The sequence below is a fragment of the Rhincodon typus genome, chromosome 20 (assembly GCF_021869965.1).
Source record: "Rhincodon typus isolate 14 chromosome 20, sRhiTyp1.1, whole genome shotgun sequence".
Taxonomy (NCBI): domain Eukaryota; kingdom Metazoa; phylum Chordata; class Chondrichthyes; order Orectolobiformes; family Rhincodontidae; genus Rhincodon; species Rhincodon typus.
The window spans coordinates 29458288-29474279 of NC_063351.1; the positions used below are offsets into that span (position 1 = coordinate 29458288).

Consider the following 15992-nt stretch of genomic DNA (forward strand, 5'->3'; position numbering starts at 1 on the left):
CTAGAGGGCATGGCCTTGCTGTTCCTTTTTATATACATTTAAAGAAGCTCTTGCTGAACATTTTGGTATTCCTTGCTAGTTTACCCTCAATTTTTTTTCCTCCTTATTTTGGTTACCTTTTGTTGGTTTTTTTCAAACTTTCCCCATCCTCTGGCTGACTGCAGTCATTGTCACATTGTACGTTTTTGGATCTTCCAGCTTGATGCTATTGTTAACTTCCTTGGTTAACCACAGTTGGTTCATTGCCTTCCTGAATCCTTATTCCTAACTGGACTTTGTTTTTGAGAGTCATGAGTTATTTTATTAATTGTCCCTCTCATTGCTGCTCAACGGTCTTTTCCAGTAACCTTCTTGCCAAGTCCACTCCAGCTAACTCTACCCTGATTTCTTTGCACTTCCCCTCGTTTAAATTTAGCAATATTGTTTCCAACCCTCGTTTCTCACACTCAAATTAAATGTTAAGTTCTACCATGTTATGGTCAATATTTCATAGAATCATAGAATTCCTATAGTGTGGAAGCACGCCATTTGGTCCATCATGTCAACACCGACCCTCTGAAGACATCCCACCAGACCATCGCCCGAGGCTGTCCCTGTAACTCTGCATTTCCCATGGCTAATCCACCTAGCCTGCACATCCCTGGACACTATGGGGCAACATAGCATGGCTAATCCACCTAATTTACGCACCTTTGGACTGTGGGAGGAAACCGGAGCACCCGGAGGAAACCCATGCAGACACGGGGAGAATATGCAAACTCCACACAGACAGTTGCATCATGGTGGAATTGAACCTGGGTCCCTAGTGCTGTGAGGCAGCAGTATTAACCACTGAGCCACCATGCCGCCCCAATAGGAAATAGTCCTGAACACAATTTTTCCTAGTGGCTATCTCTGCCAATTTGATTTTCCCAATCTTCTTGAAGATTAAAGTCAGCCATGATTAATGCAGTCATTTTAATAAGCCGTCATTATCTCCCTATTTAGTCTCTGCTGTACAGTATAGCTTGTGCTAAAGGACCTAATGGACCAGCCTTCTTGCCTTGCTATTCTCACCCCAATTCTTATGGATTCTACATCTTCCGATCCAAGGTCATTTCTTGCTGTTGTGTTTATTTCATTTCATATTGATAAAGCTGCACCATCGCCCTTCCCGCTTGCCTGTTGTATCAAAAAGCTACATTTCCCTGAATATCTAGTTCCCAGCTTTAATCTTGGAAACATGTCTTTGTAATGGCTATGAAATCATATCCATTAACCTCTATTTGTGCCATTAATTGATTAATTTTGTTCCATGTGCTACGTGTGTTTAAGTAAAGAACCATAAATTTTATCTTTGCACACCACTTCCTCCCCCCACCAACCCAACTCCGACCATGTTTGTTTTTTTTTTTCTATGCGTGTACACTCATCCTTTCTATCCCATTTTGGGTGTTATTATCCACATAATTGCTCTGTAATGCTTCCATATCCTTTTTTGTTTTGACTCCCCTCAACTCTCTCTCCCCCTCACTCCCATTAGCTTACAGTCCACTGTACAGCCATAGTTACTTGATTAGCCAGGGCACTGGTGCCAACATGGTTCAAGTGAAGTCTGTCTCACGAGAATAGATCTGTTCTACTTCAAAAGTGGTGCTGTTACTCCATGAACTGAAAACCGTTCCCACCCATAACAATTTTTGTGCCGCACAATTAACTCCTTATCTTAACACGCACTATGCAAGATTTAAAAGGAACATGAGGGGCAACTTTTTTACAGTGATTTATGTGTGTAATGAACTGCCAGAGAAAGTGGTGGATGCAGGTACAGTTACAATGTTTAAAAGACAATTAGATATGTTCATAAGTAGGAAAGGTTTGAAGGGATATGAGCCAAAAGCAGGCAGATGGGATTAATTTAGTTTGGGAACATGGTTGGTGTTGACTGGTTGGACCGAAGGGTCTGTTTTTGTACTGTATGACTCTATGACCTATAGTTCAGACAATAATGTCAAGATTAGTACTTCGGAGGTTCTGCTTTATAACTTAACTCCTAATAGTTCATTGGAAAGCAAGGAATAGGTTCCCGAGTGGAATTATGGCTGGAGCAAATAATAGAGTTAAACCAAAGAACATTAAAGCTAAAAGCAACCAGGTGGGAAGAATGTGTAGGCTGTCAAATGACACTGGGTCATGTTATCCAGGACTCATTTATGAAAATATGACCACATGTTTGGGTCAGATAAACAATAGGCCAATGTTTTCGTGATGTATACAGTTTCAGAAAGAAATTAAGGACGTGTGTGTAGTTTTCTCCAAGTCTAAAATAATATTTCAAAGTAGGCTATTAATAAAAAAAAAGAAATCTTTAGTCTGAAATTGAAATTCTAATTCATGTGGAATTTAACAATTAGTGTGATTTTTTGAGTTTTTTTCTGAATATTTATACAAAATAGCTATATACATTTATATCATGGAATTAATAAAGAAGAGGCCTTATATATAGAAATGGAAGTTCAAGAGGAAGATCGCCACGTCTCCTCGAAGGAGCTATTTGGAAGGGTGATCCAAAGCTTGATCAGAGAGAGAAATTTTTAAGGTGGAATGGGTGGTTGGCCAGCAGAAGGTATAACAAAGACTATGTGAAAGGGTAAAATTATGCATGGTATATGGGCCCCAGCCATAATGGGGCTTCTACCAGAGTGGGGTCTGGAGGAAGTTTTTCGTTGACGTATAATACACTGTGATATGAGTTAGTTCATTATTGACGCAGTATATTTTTGTTCACTTCATTACTTCCTTGTATTTGTGACTTGAAGTACCTATGGCCCCAGGATTCCTTATGCTTGCTGAGGATTTCGGACCATTTAAGGGAGCAGATCAGGCTTGCATAACATTAAAAAAAAGTCAGGAAAATAGAAAACCTCAGTTTTATGATTTCTTTAAGAAATATTCACGATGGTGTCACTATTTAGAAATGTTGCTTAGATAAGAAATAACTTAAGAGTACAGTTTGTTCACCTGTGTGATATAACCCAATTAATGCTGCACTGACCATCACTCCAGTCTGTTGGCACTGCTAGGCTTTGTGATGTGATTCAATATTTTTTGTGTGAAAGATGTGCAACATGTTTATGGTTTTTGTGCAGAAAAGTATTGCCTTTTCACTACATAGAACACAAGAAATTTCCTTACAATTTGACCAGTTCTTCCCTTTGTAATTTCACTAGAAAGTGCTGCATTTAATTCATATACTTGTATATGAAGTGTTTTTTATTTCCTTTGTAAAGTATTAGCACAGGGATTTTGAATGTACATTTGTTCTTAATATAGAAGTTTTGTTGTATTTAATGTTTCTGATAATGCTTTTAATCCTGAGTAAGAAGAGATAAGATGAGGTTGAGTGGATCCCAAAGGAGTTGAAAATACACAATTGTTAGTGTTTCATTGTATGAATGGGGTGGTGGAGAGAAAAGTTTCTCCATTAAAGTTTATTTTTACATAAAATGTCTGCAAGGCTTATTAATTTGCAAGAACTGATGGTAAGAAGATTGGAGCTCATTGCTTAGAGAGTCTGTAAATGAAAAATTATAATTTGTATGTCTCCAAAGAAGCTTGCCTTATGAAATGTTGTTCCTTCAAGGCTTTTTCAACTAGAGCACAATTGAAAGTAATTTTGCAGTCACTTTGTCATCGGGGAATGTAAATGCCAGTCATATCAAATTGCCTCACACAGTCTTGGTGGAGTGTAGTACAAGAAATACTTGGTGATTCATTACAGCAGTTCCTTGTTGAAACAAGAAAGCCCAGGAGTAATTTTCTTAACGTAATTACAGCTTAATTAAAGAGACATGTCTAAGACAGGTTTCTCTTAACAGATGTCATTCTGTTGGAAAATGACTTCTGGCTCTTAAGCAAGTTTATAAATTAGTATGGTATATAGACTGAAATAAAACATGACCTCAATACCAATGTAATATATTTATTTCTGTTGCATAGTCTGGAAAGAATATGAATTCAATATTTTATTTTGCCTATTTCCATAATATGGCTTCACTGTGCACTTCCTACTTCAAAGCACAGTAGGTATCTGGTCGGATGCTACACTTGAGCCAGTCTTTGCAGAGAATCAGATGTTAGTTCAGCTACAACTGTCTAACTTGATTTTCCCTCCTTCAATTCACCTCACCTCTCTATTGAGAAATGTATCTCCAGCCTCTCCTCCCGAGTTGTCCCTAATGTGTTATTCTTCAGTTAACACATTTATAGAGGCAGACCTGTGCTAAACTCCTGTATATGACCAGAGATCCTATCTGGAGATTCCGGAGATCCTGTCTAGGTCCTCTGTACAGTTGAGGCTTGCCTCTGGCACCTGAAAGGATTCACTCAATAGTGGCTCCTGCAAAGTGGTTGAGCCTAAAAACGCCAAAGAATTTTATTTTCAACTTGATGCCCTGGAGGCAGTTTATTGAAACAAGGTAATTGATCCATTCTGTACAAGATCACAAAAGGTCCTTGGACTGCAAGTCCAATGTGTCCCACTAAAACCTTTCAAGAGCATTAAATGAAATAATTACTAGTGAAACCTAGAAGCCTCCTTTTTCCCCACATCTCTTTGATAGGAGCAGAATTTTGACTTCCACTCTAGGACTGTGAGTTACAGTGGTGGAATCCCATGGAACCAGGGTCCAGACTATGTTTCCTATCCCTTCCCCCAGGTATACCTCTTAATTATACTGTCATCTGCCCAAGAAGTTCAATTTTTTTAATCCTAGCAATTGTTTTTATTTTAGTTTCATAGAAACTCAACATTTGACCTTTATATTTTTGGAAGCATTTTGATAAGGTGTGGAGCTAATGACCTTGTAAAGCAATGTTGTTCATGCCATTTTGTTGAGATTATCTTCATGTTCTTTAAGCTTTTGCAATGTCATGTCAGTTTAACATAACTTTTTTTAAAGTGATACTTTTTACAGACATAAAAATCTCTAACTGTTGAATATTTAAGGCAAGGTTCATAAATATATTACAATGTGTCTGATAATTACTCATAACTATGTTTTCAGTTTGTTGGGAGCACACAACAAATAGTTCTTTACGAGGAACCATAATTGATCTTAGTTTAAAATTTGTTGTGTTTTGAGGTTTTTATTTTTAATTGGTTGTATCATCCCTCTGCTGTATGCTAACCTTAGTGTATGTAAGTAAAGTCAGTGGGGTAATTTTATCTTTGATGGCATAAAGTGGGTGATACCGGAATGGCCACACGCTTTTCCCAGATTTCCCTCCCATTGACCTCCGGTATTGCACATTTTTACTCTGTTGCAAAAAGTTTTAAAATTACCCCTATGAGTCTACTGGCAGATGTGGTTTCATTTCTAATGTTAAGCTTTGGCTTGCTATTGCTTATTTTTAAGGCAACATGGGGCAACAACTGAAGTCAGATTTTCTGACATATATTGCAACTTTCCTTTTCCTTCCCACCCCTTCCTTCCTTTTCTTGCTTTGCAGAGCCTCCATCAAACTACCAAATCTCTCAACCTGAAGTGTACACGCATCCAGGAGGTTTGCTTCAGTTGCAATGTCCATTGAAAGAGGATGTACAGAGCATCAGTTGGACTAAAGATGGGGAACAGTTGGGGTACAGCAATAAGACTTACATAATCAGAGAGTACTTGCAGATTAGTGATGCCACACATGAGGATTCGGGCCTCTATGCTTGTACTGCAATTAGACCAATAGGCAGTGATACCGTGTACTTCGTTGTAAACATTACAGGTGAGTAACACTTGAACTGGATCCTAGAAATTCAATGAAGCTTGACATACTGACCCTGTTGCATCTCCAAACAACATTTAATTAAAGCTTTTAGGAGTGGTGGTGTTGGAAATAATTTACTTGGCACTGAGGACAAATACAAACTGAAACCTGAACTGACAGACTGTGTGGCAGGATTAACTGTCTGGAATATGACAGTTTTCGAAAAGGTTCATGCAGATGTTTCCTGGAGTTTATAAGTTTGTCAATTTCAATACCTATAAACCTTTTTTATTAGCATACATTACATGATTAACAAAAATCAAGCTTGCCACATATCAAATTATTCCACGTGGATACATTTTAATTAAACTTGTTTCGTTTATTGGATTTTAGAGAAAAATATTGCTTTTCAATCCTTGATATTTTAGTCTGCAATGGAAGGACTGTTCAAATTACCTTTTGTTTTGTCAACATCTGCAGTGTAGTAATTATTGATCTTAGTACACTTGCAACTTAAAATTTAAGACTGTGCGGTAGTCGGGATTGCCTCAGAAAGCTAGTTTCATATTTTGGTTGAGTCATCAAGGGGAGGAGTTGAACTGCAGGCAAGTCATGCCAAGCATCTTGTGTGACTCTCAGGAGGTAGTGGGTGGAGGTGATTAGGTTTTGACATGGTGTTTGGCCTGGGTGGGAATAATTTAAACCGCCAAAACCAAGTAAGATTATTATGTACGATATCTTGTAATGGTGCCTAACATGGATATTGTGATACTTTAATTACTTTGCACGATTATTGTTAAAAACCAGTTAGAAAAAGGGTTAATGATCTTTGGCTATCAAGGGAGGAAATGCTTTAGAAATACATAGCAAATATCCATTTATCGAATTTTCATTATCTTGGGGAGATTATAGGTTATGGTTTTCTTCCAGATGCCATTTCCTCAGGGGACGATGAAGAGGACAATGATGGGTCAGAAGAGACAGCCAGTGATAGTAACAAGATAAGTAAGTACAGGGTGAGGAGACTGTCTGATTAATGTAATAAAGTCAACAAGAACTTCAGGTCCTTTTAAAAGGATCTCTTTTTAACATGCAAAATTGTTAACAGTTTGTAAATTAAAGATGGAGAAATTTTTATAAAATGACCTTGAAAATGAATTTATTTGTCTTCTTTAATCTGCGCATATTTTCTTTTATGCAATTATTATCACACCTGGTCTGGGCGTATTTAGTTTTCAGTATGGTTTGATTTATTGTATTCTCTGAGGAGTTGAATTTTATTGAGCTGATTTTAAGAATTGCCCTCTGGAGATTACATTGCAAATCTCATTTGCGAAGATAATTTCAAAATGAATTACTCCGGAATGCAATATTCTGTCCAATAATTGTGTATTCCATGGAGTCCTTTCACCATGTCTAATTTGTGAGCTAAACTCATGTTTCTAGGCTGTCTGTGACGATATATGGCTCTGTAAGCCCATTTAATGTAGACTCTTCAAAAACAGCTTGGAAACAAAATGAATGCAGGTGGAGCACTGTGGATTTTACTCGCTTAGGACCTTTCTCAGAGCTATTGAATTGAACCTAAAACCAGATAATGAACAGCTGATTTGAGATGATATCTTAATACGGTACTGAAAGAACACTTTTGAATGAGATGGCCGCATCTGTCTACTCAGGTGTTTCAGGTGGTTAAAAATCCAACACGCTACAGGTCGAGTTAAGGGGATTTTTCCAGTGGTCTGGAAAAACTTTCCTTCTTCAACCAATATTACTGCTAATCAGTGGCATTTAAGATCCTGGGTTGCTTATTGTAAGGCAGAAATGAATGCTTCATTTTCCCCACTTAAAAAATCACTGCAGCTGAAACAGACTTCCTTATGTAAGGTCCCTTGTAATGACAACTGTTTGTAGAATAAAGAATGGCACAGGGTGTAAAATATATTAAAAAGCTTTTTACCTTGGGGAATAACATGTAAATTTACTTTCCTTGTGGCTGCATTGCATCCCCAATCCATATTGCCACGGGTAAATGTTAAATGTGTACCATGCAGCTCAACATGGGGACAAAAGTCAACCTCATTCATGCTGGGACCTCCTTGTGGTTGACTCCGCATTGATGGGAGTCTGGGAAGAGATCACCTACCACATTGAACACATGGTTTATAGGAGTTGGGGACTCCAGCAGAGCTGGAGAGATTTGTAGCCTCAAAATTGGTGTGTGGGTGTTAGAGCATATATTGAATGGGAAACATTTGCTTTATAAACTCATAAAATGTTAATAAATGATGACATAGTATTGATAGTACTGTGGAAATGAGTACCATTTGTCTTTTGCATTCAGTTGGTTATGGTTAACTGAAATATTTTTATGTTTTACTCAACCATTTTGATATGATAGAACAAATATATTGGAAAGAAAGGAAATACCTTGCATTTTTTTGAATGAGATATAGGTAGTAGTGAACATGAGTACGTGAAATTTGTTAGCTATATGTTTGGTAAATAATACACTAAAGTAAAGAAAAGCTATTATAGAGACCTATTTTGGTAGTAGATCATACAGTACCCTTTTAAGCGTATCTGGAATTAACATGTGGAACTAGTGTGCATGAATGGTGCCATTGTTTAAGTAAAGAATAATTTAAATCTGTCTTTGGGTTTCCATTTGAAGTGTTATAACAAGCAATGACAGGAAGCAGTAACTGAGCTCAACACACACGTAATACATAAGGACATGGTCTAACTTGGCAGTTAACTAGTTTTGTAGAAGGGCAATGCATGAACAATAATACTACATATATCTAAAAATTGCGTTTATTAAAACTATTTTAACAAGATTGCAACAGTATTGAACTTAATAGTATTGCCTGTGGTTTATTGCTGTTGTATATTTTGCACATTTTGTTTTGCAACATTTTATTTTACCCTTAACATTGGAATAGTTTAAATTAAAACAGGGAGAACGTTATATGCAGTGTCAGTACCAAAAAGATATGAAAGTTCATATTACTGGCCAGAAATCACTAATCAATTGATTTTTATGCCTAAGAAAAGGTTTGAGCATGTTTTAATGGACCTGCAGTGTGTGGAAAAATGCAGCTCGTAACCGCAATCTATACCAGCTGTAATAATGCATTTTCTTTTGATTTCTGTATCAAAAAATATATGTTAATAGTGCAGTATGTTAAATTACTTGCGTTTTCTGAGTCATTCTCCCTATTTTAATGCAATCTTGTGAATTTAAAGTATTTTTTGGAGTCTTATTTTGTGGAAAGTATTTCTTTTCTTCTATCTTGCATTCTTAATTTTTAGACTGTTTAATAACAACAAATGACTTCGGATTTGTTATGTACCATTTATGCACTTCATTTACTCATTTTGAACTAGCCCCAATGAAATCTGACTCTGAGCCTGTTGAAATCATAAGCATATTGTAAATTAAGGGGAAAATGCACTCACCTTCAGCTTCATACTAACTTCCCAAGAAGAAGAATTCATCTAATTGCATTTAAGAATGGTTAAATGTTGCGAACAGATCAAATGGTAACTTGCATAGCTATTTGGAGTGATTATACTATTGATTCTGTCTGACAGGGAGCTTAAAATACGGGGGTGATAAATGTAAAAGCAGATTGTACAAATATTGGCATTATTTAGTGTTGGTATCAACCAGAAATTTTTGTTTGTTTTACTTTTTCTACATTGAAACAAGAACTATTGTGCAAATAGTGTAACATGGTACTGTACAGCCATATTTATTGCATTAGCATAGGCTTTCGGTACTTAAAGAGAGCCATTGTTTCTGATTTAAAGTAGTTCTTGAGACAAAAGTCCAGTGTGTGCTCTGACTCGTATTTTAATAAATATGCTGTATAAAGAAAGACTTGACAATTCTATAAGGAAATCTTTAAAATTATAAGAAGCTGATGTTTTCCATTGCAGGCTTTATATTTAATGAAACTTTGGAGGTGAAAGCTGGTGTTAAACACTGAAGAGCTAATTGAAAAAGAAACTTGGACCACTTGAATATGCTTTTCATGGTACAAGGTTAAAATACCCAGGACTGGATTTTATGGCTGTGGGGTCATGGTGGGGCTTTTGGGATTTCGCTGTTTGGAATGGTGGGAGTGGAGGATCTCTTTTTTTTTCTGTGTGACCTGAGACCTCTGCAATCCTGGGACGCTTTTTCCTGCAGCAGCCACAGCTGCTTCAGTGGCACTGCTGAGTGCAAGAGCTGCCGGTCTCTGATTGGCTGGCAGCAGGCTGGACCTTCCACTGAGCTGGACCTGCATACATCCTGTCATGATTCCAGGGGAAGGGCTGGTCTTTCGGACACTCGACTATTTATGTTTTTCCAACTGGAAAAATATCCATCTATCCTGAATTGTTTCTTCTATGGACTACCCAATCCTCAATGCTAATACATTACCCCTGATACCATGAACTCCTATGTTATGCAGTGACCCTTCATGTGGCACCTTATCAAATTCCTTCTGAACGTCTAAATATACCGCCTCTACTGATTCCCTTTTATTAGTTCCGCCTATTATTTCATCAAAGAATTGTAGCAAATTTATCAGGTATGACTTCCATTTCACTAAACTATGTTGTCTCTGTTTGATTGTGTTAAGCTTTTTCTATATGCCCTGCTATTTTTTTCTTTTAATAATGGCCTCCAGCATTTTCCCAACAACAGATGCTATAGTTTCCTGTTTTCTGCCTCTGTCCCTCCTTGAACAAGGGGGTCACGTTAGCAACTTCCAGTCCACTGGAACCCTCCAGGAATCCAGTGAGGTCTGGACTATTTCAACCAATTCTTCTAATACCTTTGCAGCCACTTCCTTTAAAACCCTTGGATACAGGCCTTCAGGTCCTGATGACCTGTTTGCCTTTACACAAGCACACCTCAGTGTTCTTTGACTTTTCCTCCCTTTCTATGTGGTGAGCTGCTGAGCACCTAGTCAGTCGTAGAATGCCTGGGTGTTTCAGTGTAATGAAATGCCCTATCTTCTATCATTCAGTTTGAAAAGAGAAATGTCTGAAATCAATATTTGAAACAATAGGCAGTATTCGCCATGTCATTTGGAAAATAGGTCTTTCTGGTAGCATAATAATTGGAATAAGAACATCAGTTTGAAATTGGGATTGCATTGTTGCAACGATGGTTCTGTCACCTAATGTCTAGGTCTGCTTATTTACTTTAGAAAGAAAAGAGTACAATGAATATTTAAATACATTCCAGAAGGAAGTTGTTTATTATTAGACTGTGGAATGAGTATGAGATTGTAGTCTGTTATAATTTTATTGTCAAGAATGGTCCAAGTGAGAGTGGAATTGTGAACATAATAATGTCACTTTTGTGTTTTAAGAGACAGGAAGCAGCGGCATAATGGTAATGTTCTGGGGACGTGATTTGCAGCCCACCATGGCAGATAGTGACATTTGAATTCGTTAAATGTCTGGAACTAAAATGTTAGCTGAATGGGGATCAATGTGCCATTGTTGATTTGTCTTAAAAATCCATCTGCTTCACTAATGCTGTTGAGGGAAGGGAATTTGCAGCCTTTACTCCGTCTTGCCTATATGTGACTCCAGTCTGAATCGAGTTGATTCTTAACTTCCCTCTGAAATTGCCTAGCAAGCCACTCGATTGTATGAAAAACACTACAAAGTCTAAAAGAAGAAATGAAACCAAATAGACCACCCAACATCAGCTAAGGCACTGGAAACAACGATGGCTATCTAGCACTGACAAACCTGCAAAGTGTTCCTTATTAAAATCCAGGGCTTTGTGCCACATTGTGCTGAGATTGGGAAAGCTGTCCCACAGACTGATCAAACAGTTGCCAGATATAGTCATATTCGCAGAATCGTATTTTGCAGAAAATGCCTTAAACACTACCATCGCCTTCCCAGGGGTATGTCCTGCACACTGGCAGGACAGAGATGGCAGTACAGTGGTAGGGAGTCGGGAGGAAGTTGCTTTGGGAGCTCTCAGTATTGACTCCTGACTCCCAAGTCTCATGGCATCAAGTCAAATATGGACAAGGAAACCTGCTGCTATTCACCATATACCACTTTTTAATCCCAGGTGGCTTGACTTAAAAGATAGAACTGCTACACTGGGTCTGCATCGGGTGGTGAGGGAATTAACGAGGGAAAAACCCACTTGACCTTGTCTTTGTCAATCCACCTGTAACAGATAAACAGTATTCATAGGATTCTCTACTGCACAGTCATTGTGGAGACAAAGTCCTGCCTTCATATTGGCAATACATGGCACAGGCTTTGAACAGATTTAGCAACAGAAAATTGAACATCCTTGAGGAACTGGGAGACATCAGCTGTAGGGCTATATTCAACATGTCTCCTCGTGACCTGGCATACCCTTACTCTATCATTACAATCAACTGGGAGTGTCAACCCTGGTTCAATGAAAAGTTCAGGAGGGCATGCCAAGAGCAGCACCAGGCATACCTAAAAATGAGGTGCCACGCTGATGAAGCTACAATGTAGGAAGAGCAAACTTTGCAGTAGACAGGACTAAGAAATCCTATAACCCATGGATTCAAAGGTTTCTCAAGTTCATTTCGGGATGGGCAGTAAATGCTGACCTAACCAGTGACACCCGCAGCTCGTGAATAAATAAAAACAGACTGCAAAGATCAGACCAGTGGAACTGTGTCAGTACGTAGACTTATTTTGGTAGATTTTCTGTTTCATGCCAATGATTCCAGACTTGTTAGTTTGTTTAGAAGAAGAAATCTAAGAATCAGCTGGCATTGTCCACACAGATTCCACCAACAACGGAAAGGAAGATAGGTAGTTATATAGTATTCCTCAAAGGCTCTAATTTGCATATATAGTGAAAACAAAATTCTTTAAACAAAAAAAATTAAATATATTTTAATTAATTTTTTTGTAGTGTTGCACTTCAGCTTTCATTCATTGGGCAGTTCAGTTTCTAATGTCATATACAGCTGTGAAAGCGTTAAAACTGAGAAATGCCATAAGCACCACCGACCATGATGTTGTAATATGGACTTGTAGGCAGAACAGCTTGAGATCTGGAAGGAATGAGGTCTAACGTCTGGTCTTCATCAAACCTGTACAATGTCTATCATACCAACATAAATTGACTCTTCTAGATAGAACAGGAAGTGGTTTTCCTCAAACACGTTAGTCCAATCAGACCCTTTAGTTTCCAACATTTAAGGAGAACAATGGCAACAACCTTCATCACGAGCAACAGTTTATACAGCTTAGTGATTTTTTTTTTATACCCATGCAACACCCCAAGCATGTTTATCTCCACTGTTCCACCAAGATGTGCAGTTAGATATGTAAAGAAAAATTGCAGTTCCACTTTCTGAGATATAGGTTTTGGGACAATCGGAACATTTAAGTATGAGTGGTAATGTATATTGCAAGGACATACAGGTACTTGGTTACAGCTATGTGCCTAATAAGATGTAATTTGAAACACATTCATGGTATGCCTTTTCCTAAAAATGTACATTCATATCTCATTCGAAGGAATCCACAATTCCACCCTGTTGAATATGCATGCTTTTATAATTGATCCTTGAGTCAAATACATAGTCATTGATTAAAGTTTAGACAAAAACTTGTTGTCAGTTTTAGTATTTTGGGCTATAAAATGTGATCAAATTAAGAAGTTGAAAAAATATGCAGCATTAAAAGGATCCTACTGTCAGGTGGTAAGTTAATTGATGTCATTGGTACGAAAGTCACGAGCAAAAAGACAGTTGGCATTCAGCATTTAATGTGCACAAAGAATGGAAAGCGATGCCTACGTGATTTCAAATGACCATTGGAAGATATGGGCAGTGGCATGTTTAATCATAAGTTGCATTGCACAGATTTTCAAGTTCAGTTAAGTATATGTCAGGTAACTATAGAACTACTTGTCAGCATTCACGTAGATGTTTATTGCCGACATTGTTGGGGAGGATAATTAGTACTCAATGTTTCAGTGTAATTGTGTCCTGATGATTTTTAGTGGCCTGGCAGTTCTTTCTTAGAAATGATTATCTGATATAGCGTTCAGGTTTCATATTGGTGGACTATGACTTTAGAGTATTAATTGGGTGTTTCAGCATGGTCTGGGAAGATCAACTACCTTTAATTTAGTGAGAGAAAATTGGAGCCTTGCTGGATTCTTAAACTATATGTTGTGTACACTTGCCAGTTAACTCCCATTTCCATATATGGGAGAGTTCCAGTAACTTTGATTATATGTATGCTTTAGTTCAATCTTGAAATAAATCTTTTTCTCTGAACTGTTGAGATAGGCTATTTAGCCATAGCAATTGTTGTGCATCTATACTGTAAATGATTGTTTGGTTATTAAAAAGAAACATGGTTCTTTGATTTTTTTTTAAGGTGGACACTTGGTATTGGTCTGCTTATGAATAAATGCACCACTCTACAGGATAGCGTGGGTTCTTTCCAACTCGGGAAAATTTTGGTTAGAACTAGAGGGGCTTGAGATGGGGGCAAGGTCTTCTTACCTGCTGTTTTCTCAACCCCGCACCAGTCGTGCCACCCCACTATTATGACGAGCAGAGGATAAATTCGAGAGTCAAATTCTGCATTTTGTGGTTTCACAACTTATGTGGTTCTGGTCATTGTGTCAACAGTATTAACAGTCATATGTTTCTGGCCTACCACCTACAATTGCACAGGAAGCTAGGTGGGGAAAGCACCAAGTCAAAGGTTAGATTAAAGGAATAAAAATTAACTTGATGTTTTTGTCTCTTTTTCTTAAACAAATTTATGCCTGATTTTCATAATTTAGTTTCCACACCATTATTTAGTAAGCTCTTCAGTAATTATCAGTAGATATAGAACATAGAACATTACAGCGCAGTACAGGCCCTTCGGCCCTCGATGTTGCGCCGACCTGTGAAACCAATCTGAAGCCCATCTAACCTAAACTATTCCATTATCATCCAAATGTTTATCCAGTGACCATTTAAATGCCCTTAAAAGTTGGCGAGTCTACAACTTTTGCAAGCAGGGCATTCTACGCCCTTACTACTCTCTGAGTAAAGAACCTACCTCTGACATCTGTCCTATATCTATCACCCCTCAATTTAAAGCTATGTCCCCTCGTGCTAGCCACCACCATCTGAGGAAAAAGGCTCCCGCTGTCCACGCTATCTAATCCTCTGATCATCTTATACGTCTCTATTAAGTCACCTCTTAACCTTCTTCTCTCTAACGAAAACAGCATCAAGTCCCTCAGCCTTTCCTCATAAGACCTTCCCTCCATACCAGGCAACATCCTAGTAAATCTCCTCTGCACCCTTTCCAATGCTTCCACATCCTTCCTATAATGCGGTGACCAGAACTGTACGCAATGCTCCAAGTGCGGCCGCACCAGAGTTTTGATATGGTAAAATATCACAAGGAGGAAACTTTAAAAGAAAGAAAACACTAAGATGGAATGAATTTTAGATGAGTTACTGATCAGTTTTAAAAATTTGATGCATTTAGTTGGATAAAGCAATATGAACAAAGAATTCAAATGGTAAATCTGTTTCTGAGAACATGGTAGAATAAATAAATTGTATGGCTACCATATTTAATATATGATATATTTAATATAATGTGAGTCAGCACCACTTCGTAAGGTTAAGGCAGCCCTTAGTCTTGAGCGATCTGACTTTAGCTTGTGTGAGGAAGCCTCTATGAATCACTTACAAGATGTAAAACTAAATTAAGGATAGTAATGGTCCGGAAATTCTGTTGAGCTATGCTGAAGTTAGGACGTCAAAATTAACAAGGCGATCAAGGGTCATGGGGAGAAGGCCGGAGAGTGGGGTTGAGAAACACGTCAGCCATGATTGAATGGTAGAGCAGACTCAATGGGCCAAATAGCCTAATTCTGCTCCTATATCTCTGATCTTAAGGCCTAAAACGGTCAAACAATTTGATATTAAACTAAATATTATGATCTGTACATTAGCGAGTTTCTGAAGTGCAGTCATTCGTGTAATTTTCTACAGTGAGGGGTTCACCATCTGGGCTCTTAACATATGAAAAGATCATTCGAAAGGTGCCATTTTGCCAAATAGCTATCATTGAAACAAGGTGGCTGAACTTTTTGTTTAAATTGCCTGTCAACTTTTCTGTACTGCAAACAATTACCAGAATATTAAGGAGTGGTTAGTGTTCAAGTCGTCTTCGAGGGGAGTAACTAACAGTACTCTGCATTACTGATG

At 37.9% G+C, this 15992-nt stretch overlaps 1 protein-coding gene across 9 annotated transcripts in view; it reads left to right on the forward strand.

Annotated features, from left to right (window-relative positions):
- The window catches only part of LOC109910693 (fibroblast growth factor receptor 2), a 178754-nt gene that overhangs the window by 99271 nt on the left and 63491 nt on the right, over positions 1 to 15992 (forward strand). For all 9 annotated transcript variants that reach the window (XM_048608824.1, XM_048608823.1, XM_048608820.1 and 6 more), the window contains 2 exons: positions 5491 to 5757; positions 6670 to 6744. In XM_048608824.1, coding sequence (XP_048464781.1) covers positions 5491 to 5757; positions 6670 to 6744 — 342 coding nt within the window. The remainder of the gene's footprint in view (positions 1 to 5490; positions 5758 to 6669; positions 6745 to 15992) is intronic.